At 41.4% G+C, this 21,083-nt stretch overlaps 1 protein-coding gene across 1 annotated transcript in view; it reads left to right on the forward strand.

Moving 5' to 3' along the window:
• Positions 1-17,268: 17,268 nt before the first annotated feature.
• The window catches only part of RPGRIP1 (RPGR interacting protein 1), a gene marked incomplete at both ends in the record, with an annotated part of 43,096 nt that continues 39,281 nt past the window's right edge, over positions 17,269-21,083 (forward strand). Inside the window, 2 exons of the mRNA XM_080648272.1 lie at positions 17,269-17,307; positions 17,766-17,916. Of these exons, the coding sequence (XP_080504398.1) occupies positions 17,269-17,307; positions 17,766-17,916 (190 nt within the window). The remainder of the gene's footprint in view (positions 17,308-17,765; positions 17,917-21,083) is intronic.

A 21,083-nucleotide genomic window follows, 5' to 3' on the forward strand; every position in this document is an offset into this window, starting at 1 on the left:
CCCTTGCCCTTTTGGCAAGGCGAGTTCCCAGAGCGTGGCTTTGCTTGTCACCTTGGGTTCAGCTGACAATAATTAAAGAATGCCCATATGCCTTCCCAGGCGCTGTCTACAATGTTGTATAGTTGGAAACATACAGTATGTAGCCTTTTCAGATCGGCTTCTATTTAAATTTCCTCCATGTGTTTTCATGGCTTGATAGCTCATTTCTTTATTATTATTTTCACTGAATTTATTTGAGTGACGTTGGTTGATAATTCATTTCTTTTTAGCACCAAATAATGTTCCATTGTCTGAATGTACCACAATTTCCATTCACTTTCTGAAGGACAATTTGGTTGCTTCCAACTTTTGGCAATTATGAATGAAACTGCTGTAAACGTAACTGTTGGTTGGTTTGTTAGGCATCATCCCATGCACCGAAAGGTTGCCAGTTTGATTCCCAGTCAGGGGACATGCCTGGGTTGTGGGCTCGGTCCCTGGTGGGGGGTGTGCAGGAGGCAGCCAATCCATGTTTCCCTCTCGCATTGATGTTTCTCTCCCTCTCCCTTCCTCTCTCTCTAAAAATCAATTACAAAAATATTGAGAAAAAAATAGCTGTTATGTTTTCTCAGAGCACTGAATTTAAAGTTGGTAGTCTCTCAAATCTCAGCTGATATGAGGGGAAATAGGAGAAAGTAGATTATTATGGGAGTGTGCGTACACTTCCTACTTCTGGTGTGTTGTTGGGGAGATAGGCAGATAAGAAGCAAGAGGAAGGGATTCTTACGGGTGCAGAATCAGGGGTAAAAAGATGCTTAACTTTGTCCATTCTCAGACAGAATATTTTACCACTATCTTCTTCCTATAGAGCTTCTGTTAAGGAGAACATAGAGCTGATTCGGCTTAAGAAGCTGTTACATGAAAGGAATACCATACTGATAGCAACAAAAGCACAATTAACGGAAGTTCAAAAGGTGAGTTTCCATCATCAGCTGTGCTTTTGGGGGGGAAAACAATTAGTTGAGTATTATTGTCTCCATCTTATACATCAGAGACCACAATTGAGAGAAGTTAAGTTATTTGTCTAAGGTCACACAACTTATAGGTGATATTCAAATCCAAGCCTCGCAACTCAGAGTCCATTCTTTTTCCATTAGGAAGAAGGCTCACACCCTGCCCAATAAGGTGGAATTAAATGGGGTTAATTTGTGTCAGGGTTAAGGTACCAGCCAAGAGTTATACGCAGAAGGTAAGTAAGTTAGGAAGTCAAGATCAGAAGAGAAGAACAGCTTTTACTGAGTACTCTCTATGTGCTGGACTCTGTACTAGATACTTATAGACATGATCTCATTTAAGCCTGACAACAACCCTCAAGGTAAGTACATTTAATGGGTGAAGGAAATGAGCCTCAAAGAAGTTAAGTAACTTGCCCAAGTCATGTAAATAGTAAAGGGCAGAGCAGACTTTGAGTCCCGTTTATCTGCCACAAAGGCTTATGCTCTTTCCTCATTATCACACAATAGAAACTTATATCTAAATTGAGGGTCTAAGTGATAAATTGGCACCATTCTTCTTCTTTGTTTTTTAATCCAAGGTAATTTTTTTCCATTGATTTTTTAAGAAATACATATTTTTATTGATTTCAGAGAGGAAAGAAGAGAAAGAAAGAGATAGAAACATCAATGATGAGAGAGAATCATTGATTAGCTGCCTCCTGCAGGCCCCACACTGGGGATCAAGCCCAAAACCCGGGTATGTGCCCTTGGCCAGAATCAAACCTGTGACCCTTCAGTCTGCAGGCCAACACTATCCACTGAGCCAAACCGGCTAGGGCTTTTCCATTGATTTTGAGAGAGAATGGAAAGGAGAGGGAGAGACGGAAACACCAATGTGCGAGAGACACATTGATTGGTTGCCTCTGCATGCCCCCGGCCAGGACCAGTATCCTGCAACTGAGGTACATGCCTTGACCAAAATCAAACCCGGACCCTCCAGACTCTATCCACTGAGCCAAACCAGGTAGGGTGGCACCATTCTTTTATTGAATAAATATTTATTGAGTACATGTATCAGGAACTGTGCTAAGCACTGGGATACGAAGATTAAAAGATAAGTAAGATACCTCTTGCCTTCAAGGAACTTTCAGAGTGCAGGATCTGAAAAGGACTCATAAAGGAGTATATTCATGAGTCAAATAGAGGGATACTGAAGGTTGACAACGTAATCAATTCCCGCCCCACACCCCGCAAAGAAATCACTTTACCTTTTTATAATGTCTGAAATATTTTTGAAATACATTTTAATAAAGAAATAATACATTTGAAAAACTCTTATAAACCACTAATAATTGTTAATTCTGGGTAATAGGATTATAGATGACTGTTATTATAGTCTTTATACTCTTCTGAAATTTTCAAATTCTCAAAAATTACAAAACCACAAGGAAAGATCATCTGGCAGCAGCGTGAATGATAGGTTGGCTGGTATGAAGAGTGGAGGTAAAGGAATCAGGTAAAACCTGAGTGCAATGATCCAAGGAAGAAAGGATGAGGATCCCAACCAAGGCGGTGAGAGAGGCTTACAGAGAAAGGACTGTATTGGGAGAGGTCCAGGAAATGGAAGAATGGGCTTTATCATCAAAGGGGAGTGAGTGAGGGAAAAGGAGAAGTGAAAGGTGATGCCTGAGTCTCTAGCTTGGGTGAGGAGATGATGGTGGTGTCATTCACTTAGAGTGGCTACAATTAGGACTGCCCTTGATATGTCTACTCTGATAGACAAAAAGTATCTTTACAAGGCCAACCTCCAAACCCATGTTTAGTAGAGAACTATGCTTATGCTTACATTCTTTTGATCTGGTTAATTTTTTAAAATATTTTTAAAATATATTTTTAGAAAGAGAGGGAGAGGGGAGGAGAAGAGAGAGAGGAGAGAGAGAGAGAGAGAGAGAGAGAGATCAATGTGAGAGGGAAACATCGTTTGGCTGCCTCCTGCATCCTCCCTACCAGAGATTGAGCCTGCAACCCGGGCAGGTGCCCTAACCAGGAATCAAACCGCACTTTCGGTGTACTGGACAATGCCCAACCAACTGAGCCACACCAGCCAGGGCTGATTTGGTTAATTTTGGTAGCACTTAAAGGATGTGGAAATATGGAAAAGAAAATAATTTAAAATTGTATAGGTAAATAGACTCTACAGGTTCCCCCACTAACTGGATGTTCAGTGTTCTTATGAAGGCTTTTATAAGCTGAAATGGCCTAAAGCAAAGAAGCAGTTACCATTAATTTATATAGAAAATTTTGGGGGAATTTCAAGACCCCAAAAATAACCCACCAAATCAAACCAAATGATATTAATATCCCAGCTTGCATTAGTATATTCCCTGAAACCCGAGGTGAATTGTGCTAGTACGAGGTACCTATATGTTGAATCTATACACTACTCATTGTTTTCTGGGATTTGTGCCCTTCAAACAAATATTGACACCTTGTACAAAAATAAAGTAAAATAAAATTAATTAATTTGAAAAAATAAAATTACAATAATGTATAGTAAATGTAAGAACAATATAATAACCCAGCTGGTGTGGCTCAGTGAGTTTCAGGGAATATACTAATGCAAGCATTGACCTATGAACCAGGAAGTCCTGGTTTGATTCCTGGTCAGGGTGCATGCCCAGGTTGCAGGCTCGATCCCCAATGGGGGGTGTTGCGGGAGGCAACTGATCAATGATCTTCTCTCATCATTGATGCATATCTCTCTCTCTCTCTCTCTCTCTCTCTCTCTCTCTCTCTCTCTCTCCCCCTTCCTCTCTGAAATCAATAAAAATATATTTACAAAAAGAGAACAAACCCTGGCTGGTTTGGCTCAGTGGATAGAGCGTCAGCCTGTGGACTGAAGGGTTCCAGGTTCAATTACAGCCAAGGGCACATGTCTAGGTTGTGGGCTCGGTCCCCAGTAGGGGGCGTGCAGGAGGCAGCCGATCAGTGATTCTCATCATTGATGTTTCGATCTCTCTCTCCCTCTTCCTTCCTCTCTGAAATCAATAAAAAAAAGAGAGAGAGAGAGAAAGAACGATATCATAAATACACATCATGCTTTGCATGCCCATCAACCCACTCAAGCAGTAGACTTTCCATTTTATCTGTTACTGGGTGTTGACTAACAGAGACCATTTTGCTACTAGCACAAGCAAGAGGAACTTCTGCAGCTTCTAAGATTATTCCTCTCTGGCTGTAAATAGTATGCATGGTGGATGCAGGCACGTTCAATGCAAGCACAATATCTTTATTTTATTCTTCACCATTGAAACATTTAAAGTGCATCCAGTGTTATGCTGTGTAACAACCTTACAAACCCTCTTAGGCTTTTCTGTTATCTTGCTAACAGACGCACAAAATAAATCGGGATAAAGTACAGATGCTCACAGACACAGTTCAAGCTGTGGCAGCTTGATGCTGAGATGCTGAGTGCAGTTGCAGGGAAGGAGCCTGGACGTGCCACTCCTGCTGCTGTGCTCTGAATAAAGGCTCATTGAAAACAAATACTGACGTTATATTTGCATTTCACCTTTGCGTGCAAATCCGCTTTGAAATGCAAATCTGCTTTGCATTTCTATTGGTTAGTGAGAACAGGTCCTGATGCAGCTCTTTCACAAAAGCTAAGTGGCACAATGTGAACTTTCAAAAAGCAGGGATACCTGTTCTGTGGGATTAGATTTATTTATTTATTTATTTATTTATTTTCTTGTTTAAAGTATTACATATATTAGTACATATATCTCCTTTTTTCCCCCCCATGACCTTCCCCCAGCCTCCCCTACCCCCTGTCGCATGCCCTCATCCCCCCCACCTCACCCCTAGTGTCTTGTGTCAATTGGTAGATTTTTTAAAAATATATTTTATTGATTTTTTACAGAGAGGAAGGGAGAGGGATAGTTAGAAACATCGATGAGAGAGAAACATCGATTAGCCGCCTCCTGCACACCTTCTACTGAGGATGTGCCTGCAACCCACCTACATGCCCTTGATCAGAATCGAACCTGGGACCTTTCAGTCTGCAGGCCGACACTCTATCCACCGAGCCAAACAGATCAGGGCAAGGATTAGATTTTTTTTTTAAATTGATCTATTCCTTCATTGCATTAAAGGAAAAGAGGAAGAAAGCCATTCTAAATTGAATGTCCTTACCTATGTCAGTGGCAGTGGTGGAGATGAGATGAGCTAAAATGGTGAACAATCATCCACAATTTTTTATTTTTTTAAATATATTTTTTATTGTTGATAGTGTTACAGATATTTCCCATTTTTCTCCCCCTTTCCTCCCTCCCATCCACAAGTTTTTAAAATGTAGGTTTACAATTTGGTTTTCTTTTTTTAAAAATATATTTTATTGATTTCAGAGAGGGAGAGAGAGATAGAAACATCAATGATGAGAGAGAATCATGGATCCGCTGCCTCCTGCACACCCCACACTGGGAATCAAGCTCGCAACCTGGGCATGTGCCCTGACCAGGAATCAAACGTGACCTCCTGGTTCATAGGTCGATTCTCAACCACTGAGCCACGCCTGCCGGGCTCTTTTTTTTTTTTTTTTTAACTGTATTTTTTAAAAACATATTTTTATTGATTTCAGAGCGGGAGAGGGCAAGAGAGATAGAAACATCAGTGATGAGAGAGACTCATCATGTCCCACACTAGGGATCGAGCCTGCAATCCAGGCTTATGCCCTGACAGGAATCGACCTACGAACCTCTTGCTTCATAGGTCAAAGCTCAACAACTGAGCCACACCTGGCTGGGCACAATTTGTTTTTCTTTAGCAATTTACCTTTTAGTCATGCTTTCATACACATATACTAAAATAAGTTTGCATTCTCTTAATCCCTTAGCAGTAAAATAAGATAGTAGCACGGATTTTGGAGTCTGAACAAGTGACTTAGCTCTCTGAGCTTTTAAAGTTTAGGCAATCCTACCTACCTCTCAGATTTGCTGTAAGGATTAAATGAGATAATATATGTGGAACAATTATAATGATCATAATGTAATATATAATGAAGCACATAGAAACATATAACACATAGTAACTGCTCAACAAATACTACTTGTTATTAGTTTGGTTATTATTGTTTTTTCTTTTTCTAAAACTGGAAAGAGACCTTCTGAAGCATGTCTAGTTTCTAAAGATTTTTCTAGGATAATCCACCAAGTGCAAAGCAAATGTGAATAAATGACCCTTCATTTAAAAAATTATTATTATATTTTGTTAATCCTCACTGGAGGATATTTTTCCATTGATTTTTAGAGTGGAAGGGAGGGAGGGAGAGAGAGACATTCATGTGAGAGGAACACATTTATTGGTTGCCTTCTGACCTACCAGGAAGGGGATCAAACCTGCAACCCAGGGACATGCCCTTGACCCAGAGTCGAGCCTGTGACCCTTAGGTGCACGGGCTGACGCTCTAATCATTGAGACATACCAGCCAAGGTGCTTAATTTTTTTTTTTTTTTTTACATGTTGTGGTCTATTAGATTCATAGACAATATGGCAAGCTAGCACAGGGGAATAGTATCAGCAATTAGTAACCAGGTACTCAAATGAGTTGATGTATGGGGATTTTTAATGATAATTTAAAAAATAAATATTTAAACATTTGTGTTATAAACATCAAAATAAAATTCAAGTTGATATATCAATAGAATAATACTTATTTTTTTCTTTCAGGCATATGAAACTCTGCTCCAGAAGGTACTTAATAAGGATTCCTTGAATCTCTGTTTCTGATCAATCAGAGTAATGAAACCCAAAGAATTCTGGATTCATCTTCAAGCAACGTGACACCAGAATTTAGCCAACTAAATCAAAGTGATTGTGTCATATACCGCACACATTTCTGTTAAGAAAAATGATACTACTACTATTATCAGGAGCTACTTGTTGCCCTGTTTCCACACAAAAAAATTGAAATATGGGAGCTGAGTTGAGAAATATTTAGAAGAGTATTTTTCAACCTATTGCTAGAGAGATTTATAGCATTGACTCATAAATTCCTAAGAGTAGCATGTGTGAAATGGTAAGATATAACAACATTGCAAATCTTCTCTGGTGCTATTAAATATCTGGCCCTCTTCACTCCTGAGAGTGGGGTACAGATGAGGCTGAGGGAGTGTTCGTGCTTGAGAGTCACTAAGGCAGAGTTCCTCAACAGAGGTGTCCGCCAACAAATGCACGCTTAACTTCTAGAATTAAAATGTCATTTTGCTGGGTGCAAGGGGAGAAGTATATCATCATAAAAAGCACTCAAATAGCTTAGAAAGCAAAGGCAGCTGTGAAAGGTGGCGCTTCACTTAGAGCCAGGGTTTAATTTGAACCTTGGGAAAATTAAGGCTCCAATTATGAATTACAGTTTATCAGAGTGGAAAATCCTCACTAACAGGGAAACACTACTTCCTGAGAAATGCTAGGGTGAAAAACAAGGCCACTTTACACTCCAAATATAACATGCTGTTACTCAAAGCCATTCTTTGTGACCTCCATTAGGGAGTGACAGGAAGGCTGGTATCTTTAGTCCACTCCTGGTGAGTGATAGGACCATTCCCAGAGCACCTTCCCTTTTGCCCCAGAACCAGGGGATCCTGAGTACAACCCATGATGCCCTCCTCAGCCAAGTGAATGAGCTAAGGGCAGAGCTGAAGGAGGAAAGCAAGAAGGCTGTGAGCCTGAAGTGTCAACTGGAGGATGTGTCCATTCTGCAGATAACATTGAAGGAGGTAAATAATAATGATCAAAAGATACCATTAATTGTAATTATGTTCTAATTTTAAAGATGTTAAAAAGTGTGTCTTAGCAGCACTATGGGTATTTCATTTTTTCAAATGAGAAACATGAGGCTCTAAGTGGTTAAATAATTTGCTCAAGATTATAATATTAGTGCCCTAACCGGTTTGGCTCAGTGGATAGAGCGTCGGCCTGTGGACTGAAAGGTCCCAGGTTCGATTCCGGACAAGGGCATGTACCTGGGTTGCGGGCACATCCCCAGTGGGAGGTGTGCAGGAGGCAGCTGATCGATGTTTCTCTCATCAATGTTTTTAACCCTCCATCTCTCTCCCTTCCTCTCTGTAAAAAATCAATAAAGAATATATTTTAAAAAAAAAGATTATAATATTAGGGGAATACTGGGATTTATACTTATGTCTGTTCTCCAAAGTCTTTGCTCTTTTAGTGTTCTGCTGCTTCCCTAACAGCAGAAACTCAGACACCATGGTCATTTACTTCAGATAATCTTCATTAATTCCAAGGAAAGCTTCTATCCTATCTTTAATTGGTTCAAGTCTTTCTAGTTAAGTGTCTCCTCATAGACATTGGAGGTGAATGTAGAAAACCTCCCACCCAAGCCACACCCTGAAACAGAAAAGGGAAATCTTGTGCAAGGCAATATATTTTAAAATTTTATCTCAGTCACTCTCCTATCATTCTTAGTTTCAGGAAAGAGTTGATGATTTGGAACAAGAACGAAAATTGCTGAATGACAACTATAACAAACTCTTAGAAAAGTGAGTACCACGTTTGGGTCCCAGTGCATTGTTTGTTATAAAAGACAATTATAGAAAGGTGCTTTCCCAATTGTAAAAATAATACATAGTTGACAAGGATATGGGGAAACTGGTACTCAATACTGTTAGTGAGAATATAGGTCAGCACAGTGTTTTTGAAGGGAACTTGATACTATCTACCAAAATGTTAAACCTCTGTATATCTTTTGTGCCAGCAATTCCATTTTTTAAAATCAAAACAAATCTTATTATATGTATATGCAAAGATATTGTATAATAAGGATGTTAATTGCTGCATTTTTTTAGTTTTATTGATTTCAAAAAGGAAGAGAGAGGGAGAGAATCATTGATAGGCTGCCTCCTGCACACCCCCTACTGGGGATCAAGCCTGCAACCAGGGTATGTGCCCTGACTGGGAATCTAACCTTGACCTCCTAGTTAGATTCTGAGCAACACCAGAATCTAACAACCACTGAGCACACCAGCCAGACTGCATTGTTAACAATCGTAAAAAATCATTGAAACCATCCAAACTTTCTTTGATAGGGATTGACTAAATAAATCATTTTGCATCCCCACAATAAAATATGGTGAAGCTGGGAAGGGGGGGATGTAAAGGGCAAGCAGAGATTAACCAAAGAATTTATATGTATGTATGCATAACCCACGGACACAGACAATAATGTGGTGAAGGCCTGGGGGTGGGGAGGCGGGAGCAGGGTGGAGGGAGTCAATAGGGGGAAAAAAGCAGACATCTAGAATACTTTCAACAATAAAAATAAATTTTAAAAAAATCTGATGAAGTTATTAACAATGATGTAGCCTTAGCCAGTTTGGCTCAGTGGGTAGAACGTCGGCCTGCGGACCGAAGAATCCCAGGTTTGATTCCAGTCAAAGGGCACATATCTCGATTGCAGGCTCTATCCCTGGCCCTGGCCAGGACTGGTATGGGAGGCAACCAATCAATGTGTCTCTCTCACATCGATGTTTTTCTCTCTGTCTCTCCCCTCTCTTCCACTCTCTCTAAAAATCAATGGAAAAATATCCTTGGGTGAGGATTAACCAAACAAACAAACAAAAATGCTGTAGACCTATATGCCTTTTATTAAAAGAAAAATCTAGTTGCAAAAGAATATATTAACTGTGACCCAAAAGCATTGGAGTAGGGCAAAGAGGCACCTTCATTTTTATTCTACGTACTTCCACATCATTTTACTTTTTCACAGCACACATACATTCCTGCATTTCCTATTTGGAATTAAAAATACCTAGAATTAATAAAAATCAAATGTGCCTTCTGATTCAGTTAAAGGCAGAAGAGGATATATTGGGGAAGTTGTATGGAGGCATCCTAGGAACCACTGATGCTTTTCAACTCAGTGAAATGAGGCAGTGTGGGGGTTATCCATGTTGAAGCCTCCCTGTTGCAAACACTACTATTGGCCTCTTCCCTTCATCATTCAGAACATTATCTTCTTGGACCGTCATCGAATGTATGGTCAGGAAGTGCCAAGAACTCTTAATATTAGCCTAAGCCAGTTGTTTTTAGACCACATTTATTAAAGTGATAAATAGGAAAAAAAGACATAAGCAGAAATAACAGTTTATCAATATCACTCCACTTGTGTAAACAACCAAGGACTGGCCATGTGCGTTTTACATTCAGAATGGGTCTGCCCTGCCCTGGCCGGAGTGGTTCAGGTAGAGTGTCAGCCCAAGAACCTAAGGGTCTCGGGTTCACTTCCTGGTCAAGGGCACCTATCTGGGTTGCAGGATTGTTCCCTGGCCCCTGTTGTGGTGCTTGTGTGAGGCAGCCAATCGAGGTGTCTCTCTCACACGGATGTTTTTCTCTCTTACCTCTCTCTCCCCCTTCCCCTTCCCCTTCCCTTCCACTCTTACTAAAAATCAATGGTAAAAATATCATCAGGTGAGGAGTAACAAAACAAACAAACAAACCCAAAATTGGTCTGCCCTGACAGCTAGATACAATGGTGTTTGCAGGGTACAGTCACCGAAAAGTTGAAACTATTCGTTCCTACCTTTCAGTGTAGTAATTTTTTTTTTTTTTAAATAAATCTTTATTCAGATTATCACAATTATTTCTCCTTTTTCCCCCCATAGCTCCCCTCCACCCCTTTCCCACCCCACCTTCTGCCCTTACCTCCCCCCCACTGTCCTCATCCATAGGTGTATGATTTTTGTCCATTCTCTTCATGAACCCCCCCATACCCTTTTCCCCCTGAGAATTATCAGCCCACTCCCTTTCTATGCCCCTGATTCTATTATATTCACCAGATTATTCTGCTCCTCAGGTTTTTAATTCACTTGATTTTTAGGTTGGCTTGTTGATAGATATGTATTTGTTGTTCATAATTTTTTCTCTTTACTTTTTTCTTCTTCCTCTTCTTTAAGAATACCTTTCAGCATTTCATATAGTACTGGTTTGGTGGTGATGAACTCCTTCAGCTTTTTCTTATCTGTGAAGCTCTTTATCTGCCCTTCAATTCTGAATGATAGCTTTGCTGGGTAGAGTAATCTTGGTTGTAGGTTCTTGCTATTCATCACATTGAAAATTTCTTGCCACTCCCGTCTGGCCTGCATAGTTTCTGTTGAGAAGTCAGCTGACAGTCGTATGGGTGCTCCCTTGTAGGTAATTAACTGTTTTTCTCTTGCTGCTTTTAATATTCTCTCTTTGTCTTTTGCTCTTGGCATTTTAATTATGATGTGTCTTGGTGTGGTCCTCTTTGGATTCCTTTTGTTTGGGGTTCTGTGGGCTTCCTGGACTTGTAAGTCTATTTCTTTCACCAGGTGGGGGAAGTTTTCGGTCATTATTTCTTCAAATAGGTTTTCAGTATCTTGCTCTCTCTCTTCTTCTGGCACCCCCATAATTCTGATGTTGGTACGCTTGAAGTTGTCCCAGAGTCTTCTTACATTATCTTCAACTTTTTGGATTTTTTTTTTTGCTTTTTGCTTTTTCGGTTGAGTGTTTTTTGCTTCTTTGTATTTCAATTCTTTGACTTGATTCTTGTGTTCCTCTATTCTGTTTCTGGGTCTCTGTATAATATTTTTTATTTCAGTCAGTGTATGTTTAATTTCTAGTTGGTCCTTTTTCATAACTTCGAGGGTCTCGTTATATTTATCGGCCTTTTCTAGGATATTCTTAAAAAGTCTTATAACGGTGGTTTTGAATTCTATATCCAGTCGTTTGTTTTCCTCCATTTCTTTCGTTTGTGATCTGATTCTTTGACCCCGCATTTTCACTGACTCCCTGAGTTGGTAAGGTAGATATTTGTGCTAGGTTTCCAATATGGCCCAGTGGGTCTGCTTCCCCAGTTAACCTGAGGTGGACACTCTTGGTGCACCCCTTTGTGGACTGTGTGTACAGCCTTGTTGTAATTAAGTCTTTATTGTTGTTGGTATCACTGGGAAGAATTGACCTCCGGGCCAGTTGGCTGTAAGGATCAGCTGTGTCTATGCTGGGAGAAGCCCGGTGCTGGAGACAGCCTTATAGGATTAGACTTGCCAAATTGCAATAGCCTCTGTGCTCAGCTTGGATGGGGTGGAGTCTCAGTCTTGGCTTCCTGTCAGCCCCGCCCCTGCGCGCATGTGCGCTTTCAGTCCTCCGCCTTCCCCAGCTCAAGTCTCCGCCTGAGAGTCCAGACTCCCCCCACAAGAGCGTGGGTCCCCAGGGGCTCGCCTGGAACTGGGGTTCACTGCAGTCAGAACTGGGGCTCGGTACAGTCAGAATCCTCTGACTCCCCTCCACTAGGGAAAGCCTGTGGCAACCCCCGCAGCCTTTGTGCGCACCGGCGCGGCGCGTGTGCGCACTTTCAGTCCTCCGCCTTCCCCGGCTCCCGAGTCTCCGCCCGAGAGTCCAGACTCCCCCTACAAGAGCGTGGGTCCCCAGGGGCTCGCCTGGTACCGGGGTTCACTGCAGTCAGAACTGGAGCTCAGTCAGGATCCTCTGACTCCCTTTCACTAGGGAAAGCCTATGGCTACCTCCGCAGCCTTTGTGCGCACTGGCCCGTGTGCGCCTTCAGACTTCTGCCTTTCCCAGCTCGCGGTCCGAGGCTTCCTTCCCCCTTCCGCCAGAGGAAGTCAGCCAAGCTCTCAGCCGCCCTTCCTCTCTGCGCGCACAAAGCCCCTTTGCCGTACCTCCAATTCTCTGTGAGCTTTTCTCCTTCCTTCTAGTTGTAGAATTTTCACTCAGCCTGCTTTCCTGTGGTTCTGGATGGTGTCCGTTCTGTCTTTTATTTGTAGTTTTGAAATTGTTGTGCGAGGCAGCAGTTTAGGTGTTTACCTATGCCGCCATCTTGGTTTCTCTCTCAGTGTAGTAATTTTTAAAATATTTTTAATTGATTTCAGAGAGGGAGAGGGAAAGAGAGATAGAAACATTAATGATGAGAGAGAAGGATTGATTGGCTGCCTCCTGTACACCCCCCACAAGGGATGTGGCCCTGACCAGGAACTGAACCGTAACCTCCTGGTTTATAGGTTGATATTCAACCACTAAGCCACGCCGGCTGGGCTCAGTGTAGTAATTTATATTCTAGTTCAAAGGCAAGTATTCTCCAAACTAGCCATTGGTGATGGTAGATAGAGGAATAGAGTGAGGAAAAGAGGAATATTTTGTTCCTCATTTTAATCCAGCAGGCCTGAGAATGTCCTGGTACACAGTTTCCTGACTAAAGAAAGCCGTCATGCTAGAGGAGTTCCTTGGGAAATAGATGTAATTTGGGTTGTTTGCCCAGTGGGATATTTGAGGCCTAAACAGAAGTGATGTTAAAGAACTCAATAGTACCCAAAGTTCCATGGCAGTTGATAACTGACAGTTACAGATAAAGCAGGGGCAGAAAAAAAAAAAACCATGTAGGGCAGTGAATGGTGAACTAGGCCCAGGAGATGCTGAAACTGTGTAATAAAGACATTTTATCAAACAGCTTTGAGTATCCATCTGACAAATCCCCCCTCCTTCCTTACTTCTCGGGTTCAGCATGCTGGACAGCAGTAATCCTCCTCACTGGAGCAAAGAGCTTGCAGGAGAACAGCTACAGCAGAAAGTCTCTCAGTTGCAGCATCAGCTGGATGCTGAGCTGGAGGAGAAGAGAGAAGTCTTACTTCAGCTGTCCAGAGTGACAGGTAGGTTGGGTCTTGCAGAGCTGTCTCAAATGAGGCATCCTTTGCATCTGGTTGGGGAGAAAGGAACTTGGGTCAGCATTTCTCTAATCCCTCAGTTGGTCATAGATAACTAGAATAAGAACACTGGCAATGAGGATCAGCTTTACAATCCAGAAAGCACAACACCTACCTCACACTTACACTTTTTTCTACATAATGACTTTCCATTTGAGAGGATGCCAATTCTTAATTTATGTTTATAAATATATATATATATATATATATATATATATATACACTTTTTTATATTTATTTCAGAGAAGAAGGGAGAAGGAGAGAGAGAAACATCAATGATGAAAGTGAATAATCAATCAGTCTGCCTCCTGCACGCCCCCTACTGGGGATCAAGCCCCAAACCCTGGCATGTGTCATGACTGGGAATCGAACTGTGACCTTCTGGTTCATAGGTCGGAGCTCAACCACTGAGCAACACCGGCTAGGCTATTATGTTTTTAAACATTCACTTTATTAAATATATTTTTATTGACTTCAAAGAGGAAGAGAGAGAAAGATAGAAATAGAAACATCAATGATGAGTGAATCATTGATCAGCTGCCTCTTGCATGCCCCCTACTGGGGATCGAGCCCACAATCTGGGCATGTGCCCTTCATCAGAATCAAACCCGGGACCCTTCAGTCCACAGACCAACACTCTATCCAGGGAGCCAAACTGGCTAGGGCCACTTTATTTATTGAAAGTATTGAAAATGAATTTCTCTGCCTTTTATTCTTATTAATCATTTTAGAAGTGATTGAGGGCCTTATTTTTATTTTTAGCATTTGATACCTGAAATTGAGAAGCAAATTATTGCCCTTAGCTACCACTACCATTTTCTCCTATCCTAACTCTTGGATCACAGTAGATAGTTACTCCAAAGATGTTTAGGGCTCACCACTCTGAGAACAACAAGTTCTGTGTTTCCTGGCTGAGGAGGCAATTGGCAGGCAGAGTAGTAGCCCAGCAGCCTGTCCTTTTGGCTGAGTTATTTGAGTTGCATAGTTTATATAAACTGCATCAGAGGCCACATGTCAAAATATTGGAGCCAAAAAATTAAAGCTGATTAATCCCCAAGACTCACATGAAAAAATGTCTCTTGATCTATACTGGACTTCTCAGACTTTAACCTTGTTGTGTTAAGCCACGGAGATAAAACTCATATTTGTTACTGCAGCATACTTATATTAGTGTATACTGACTAATCATCAGACTATATCTTAAAAGTGAAATAAATATAAAGATTGAAAAAAAGACAAAGATTTTAAAATACTATCAAAAAAACCTTTGCCTCACTTTTTTTTGCTAGCCTAAACCTTGATATTTAGTCTTATTAAACTTCGCTTTCATCATACTCTAGTATATTCAGAAAGGAGAGTGAAAGAAAAGAAATATGACACCAAAAAAGATAGAGCCACACACACTAAAAGAAAAATTGAGGTGGTCATGGTTATATAAAGTACAGCATATATAATCAAATATTGTAATATGTATGGTGCCATTTGGGTACTAGAAATATCAGAGGGAGCCCTAGCTGGTTTGGCTCAGTGGATAGAGCATCAGCCTATGGACTGAAGGGTCCCAGGTTCGATTCCAGTCCAAGGGCACATATAAGTGCGGCTTGATTCCCAGCTCTGGTCAGGACGCATGCAGGAGGCAACCAATTTATATGTCTCTCTCTCATTGATGTTTCTCTCTGTCTCCCCCTCCTTTCCTCTCTCTCTAAAAATCAATGGAAAAATATCCTTGGATGAGGATTAAGAAATATCAGGGGGAACACTTTGTAAAGTATATGAATATCTAACCAGTATGCTAAACACCTGAAATTAGTACAAACTAATATTGAATATAAACTGTAATTAAAAAAATAAAAATAATTTTTTTTAAAAATATATTTTATTGATTTTTATACAGAGAGGAAGGGAGAGGGATAGAGAGTTAGAAACATCGATGAGAGAGAAACATAGATCAGCTGCCTCCTGCACGCCCCCTACTGGGGATGTGCCCGCAACCAAGGCACATGCCCTTGACCGGAATCGAACCTGGGACCCTTGAGTCCACAGGCCGACGCTCTATCCACTGAGCCAAACCGGTTTCGGCAAATAAAAATAATTTTTAAAAAGAAAAATTATTCTTTTCAATTAGAAGCAGGAACCATAAAAGGATAAAGCTAGGAGCACATGTTGAGGACCTTGTAGTAGGTATGAGTAGGTATGAAGCACAACTGAAGTCTTGTAAAGACCTTAGAGCAGTGGTCGGCAAACTGCGGCTCGAGAGCCACATGCGGCTCGTGAGCCGCGGTTTGCCGCTCTGTTGACTAATGAGTTTGCCGACCACTGCAAAGTAATCTAATCTAACCCCCAGTTTAATGCATGATAATAGAATGATCACACTAAATGCTGATCACCTTCCTTCCCTAAACACTCAAACCCACAAATGCCCACCCTCCCTCCAGATTCGGGTGGGTGTGGAGTGGGTGCCACAGAGAGTCAATAGATGGAAGTCTAAATGGAGTTGGAGAGGAGTTGTTGGCATATTGGTTTGGATGGTGCTGTCAAAAAAGTTTTGAACTGAGCCAGTCCAGTCAAGTGGCTCTGTTTTTGTTTGTTGTTGTTCTACCTTTTACTCTACAGTTCCGCCGGTGGTTTTTTGTTTTGTTTTTGGAGTCCAAAGATCAACTCATTTTACTGGCTCAATAAGCTGGAACTCCTTTGGAGAAATAAAAGAGAATTGCTTTCCTCAGGGCAAATTTATAAAATGAATTAAACACTAGTGGGAAATTTGATTTATACTTGGTCCAGCTTTAACCATGGCTACTGATAACTACAGAATTTCAACTTTCCGGATTACTTTTTCCCCAGCTCAAAACAAGGATCTGAAGCTTGAAGTCACCAACCTGCTTCAGAAACATAAGCAGGAAGTAGAGATCCTCCAAAATAAAGACGCAATTTCCCAGTCTACCGACGGGCAAGCTGAGCCAGCCACTCCCCCGGCTCTATTCCTTGAGGCCACTCAGATAGAGGTATGTGCATCTTTCTTTTTATTTATTTATTTTTTATTAAGGTATTATATGTGTACATATCTTACCATTGCGGTATGTGCATCTTTAATCAAGCAAGCTCCCTCTATAGAAAAGATGAAAGGATTACAACACTAATACATACTTTTTTCTTTCTACCCTTTACAGTTAAAAAAAAAAAAAACTTAACATCTTTTTCAGACGAGGGCTTGAAATGATCCGCTGAAAAGCAAACAGCCAGTAAGAGGCTGCATAACTTCCTCAGTGCTACTGAGCATGGGGAGCTAGGAGCGAGCACTTGTGAACTTGCACCAGTCCGCTTACATTTTGGAGTAGATTCTGCTGCTGGCATTTTACTGTTACCAACAACTACTTTATGGAGAATAGTTTTTACTGGACCTATTATATTTATACTCCCTTCTACCTATGCTTTTCCCTCTACAGCTCTGTGAACCAAAAAAACAAGAAGAAAAGAAACTGTCCCAGTTGTTAAGTGAGTTGCAAATATCATATGCAGAGACCACATTGGAACTAGAAAAGACCAGAGACATGCTTATTCTGCAGCGCAAAATCAACGTGTGTTATCAGGTGCAAGAAAAGAGGGTACAGGAAGGGGAGAGAGAAATAGGCACATGTGAACCACTTACAAGACTGAGAATGAAGCAAGACCCTAGTTTCCAGGGCTGATGCAAGGTGACATGAGGTCCTGTGCAAACACAGAAAGTACTGTCCTTTGAAAAACTTGAGAACTCACACATGCCCACTGGCGACAGAAGCCAGTGAAGGGGCCAGCGGCGAATGGAAATGGCAGGTGTGAGCCTGCTGGGTTTAAATTTTGCCAGTCCCAGGAAAATATTACCCAGGGCACTAATAGCACTACTGGTCCTGGAGGGGTCTGTGAGGAATCCAAGTTTTTTCCTAGTGGTTGAGTTGGCCCTGCTAAGGAGATAGTGGAGTCTCTTTTACCCAGCAAGTACCAGCTTTTATCTGGGCTCTTTAGTTCTGGGCCACTGAGGTAGAAAAGTTCAGACATTATTTTGTTTCAGGAGGAACTGGATGCAATGATGACAAAAGCCGATAATGAGAATCAAGATCACAATGAAAAAATGGAGAGGCTGAACAGACTCCTAGACCTCAAGAACAATCGTATCAAGCAGCTGGAAGGTATTTTAAGAAGCCATGGCCTCCCACTATCTGGCAAGTCTTAGTATTTTGTTCTCCTCTCCTTGGGATCCATCACACAGCTACTGTCTGTGTCCTTGGCGTATGACTTATCCCTCCTGTTCTTTATCCTACCATCTTTGTTTTATACATGGCTAGCAGCTTCTTTTGCTCCATCACATCAGCATCTTTCTCTGATTTCTCCGGAGAGTTTCAACAGGGCCCAGCAATTGCTGAATCTATTTTGGGAATGAGAGCAGATCACCGTTGGTCCTCAGGGTGGTGTAAACATTCCCTCTCTTAAGATTGTTGCCTCAACCCAGGCCTACATAGCAGTTTTTGTGAGATAATAGAATTTCATCACTTATTTCTCATCATCCTTTTATGTGATTTCTCTCTAAATGTCTCTAAATTCTTTGTTGTAGTTTGAGGATGTTGGCATTAACAGAACATGTGGCTGGCTGGACACTTATGCAAATTTCATAATGTGGTACTTCCTATATTTAGTACAATCACTGCTGACCAGGACCTGGTCTCAGCCTTGCTTGTCAAGAAAATTGGCTTTGTTATTACCCAGCAGTGAGAGACCTGACTGACACTAAGCAAAATTCATCAAAGACTGATATTTAAGCCAGCATGTTCATTTGTTGTATCTGTGATAGTGGCTGCTATGAGAATATTTGAAACCACTGTTCAGGACAGCCCTCTCTCTGGAAAGCAGAATCAGTAAGCAGGTTACTTAGTGAGCATGGAGCTAGAGTAAAGGGAGGTGGGCCATTCTGGGGCGTGGTTTATCCATGCCAGGGTGTCTGTTAAAAGGTCATTGCCATATAACAAAGGAAATCCCTCCTTGGATTGAAATTCTCATGTCTTTCAGTTTCAGTCTTTCTCCTGGGACAGTGCAGGATAAATATCCTTATCTACTTCAAAGGATTCATTTATTTTAACTTGATAGGTCTGTCATTACTGGTGAGGCTACAGAGTTTTTCCTGTTAACCAGTTATTTGTATTATTTCTTTTGAGAATTGCCTGTTTCTGTTCTTTATCCATTTTTTAACAGTATTTTATTGATTTGTAGAATTTCTTCATATACTAAGATTGTTAACTCTGTGTCATGTAATGCAAAATTTTAGATTTATTTTCTTGAGTTGTATTAATCTTATCAATTAAGAAACCCATGTCAATCTCTGTATTCCATTTATTTTGGGCAGGAAGAAATCCTACTGTATGCAAAATATTTTTATTCTACTACTTTAACTCTTTAAATAGGACCTTCACCATCAGCACACTGAAGACTCATATACTCCCCAATATCAAGTTTCTGGTTGGTTGAACATGGGAGGTAATACACAGATTTGTTAGATTGTCTTACATATCTTTGCATTCCATTGTCAATATTTTCAACCTCTTTCCAATAAGTGTCCTCCTCCACTTTTTATTTCATTACTCTTTAACTTAAAGTGGGTTTGATTTGCCTTCTTATGCAAATTCTTAACAGAATGAAGATTCTTGGGACTGATCGGGCTGGGGAAGGGGAATCCTTTATTAGTGGGGCCCAATGTAACATAATAGATACCATGACTGTAACTTGCTATTCTTTCCATGGGTAATATCCCAACATTTTGAAAATATTCACATTTTCTGTTTCTAGCGCTTCTCTGATGGAATTACCAATTAATTCACAGGACGTTGCTGTCAGCCAGAATGTCATTTGTAGAATAAATTGTGCCTCCAGTGTTTTCCTGAGCTTAGTGTTTACTTTCCCATTACTCATTTGGAACCTTACTTCTAAAGGAGATGTTGGATTGTTGAGCCATCAGAATTCAAAGCTCCTGGTTGTCATTCTGCTGCTTTTCCCTTTGAATCACATGGTTTCTTGAAATAATCACAACTTGGACTTCCACCATGGTTTCTAGTCTCCTTTTGTCCACCTTCCTTTATTCTAAGAAAGAGCGCCCTGCCCTTTAATGGATAGGCAGTTTTCTTTCCCCTCCAGAACAGCTCAAAGATGTGGCTTATGGTACCCGACAGATGTCGTTATATCTGGAAACACTGCCAGCCCATAGAGATGAGAATAAAGCGAACATTTCTCTGTTGCATCAAAGTGAGAATCTGTTTGAGCTGCACATTCACCAGGCCTTCTTGACATCTGCTGCTCTGGCTCAGGCTGAAGACACTCAACCTACCACTTTCTGCACCTATTCCTTCTATGATTTTGAAACCCACTGTACCCCACTAGCTGTGGGGCCACAGCCGCTTTATGACTTCACCTCCCAGTATGTGGTAGAGACAGATTCCCTTTTCTTGCACCACCTTCAAGGGGCTTCAGCCCAGCTTGAGCTTCACCAGGCTCTAGCCAGTGAGCACCACACCCTTGCAGCTGGATGGATTTGCTTTGACAGGGTGCTGGAGACCGTGGAGAGAGTCCATGGCTCTGCCACACTTACTGGTAAGTGCTGTCAGCTTCCCCCAGCTCCTGGGTCTAATGCAGAATTTCCCAAAGTCTATAGTTGCTCTTCCATTTCCTTTGCCTTTATTCTTGACCTTCGCCACACCATCTGTATCCTCCATGCCTTTCATACTTTCTGCTACCCAGGAGCTGGTGGAGAAGACTTTGGGGTGCTAGAATACTGGATGAGGCTGCACTTCCCCATAAGATCCAGCCTACAGGCATGCAATAAGCGAAAAAAAGCTCAGGCCTACCTGTCAGCCAATGTGCTTGGAGCCTGGAGGGCCCAGGAGGATGAGGTGAGAAAAAAGATGTGCCCATGCATCTCCAAGGAGCCTCATCCCAGCAGCTCATGATATCAGCTCATCTTCCCATTGAACGTGAATGGAAGAGAAAAACTGTCACACCACAGTAGTTAAGATTCTTTCCTTGGTCAAGCCTGAGTTTGAAATGAAACCATGCCCTTGGAGCTAGTTAGCTCCCTGCTGTGAACAAAATAGCTTTTCTGTTCCATTCTCTAAGACAAGGCCTGATTGCCAGCATCTCCCTCAGATAGCCATCTGCCAGAGCCAGTTTGCAGGCAAGTGAAAGTGATTAGGTTTCTCTGTGACCCAGTTCTCTAGGTCAGAGCTCTTGCTCATTAAGGGTGCTGGGCTTCACCTACAACAACTCTCTTAGGGTGCCCTTTTCCTCCATCCAAGACCAACATCTCTCCAGTCCAGATCAGAGACTTGGAAGCATCAGAATGAGCTGC

The sequence above is a fragment of the Plecotus auritus genome, assembly GCF_963455305.1.
Source record: "Plecotus auritus genome assembly, chromosome: 1".
NCBI classification, from domain to species: Eukaryota; Metazoa; Chordata; class Mammalia; order Chiroptera; family Vespertilionidae; genus Plecotus; species Plecotus auritus.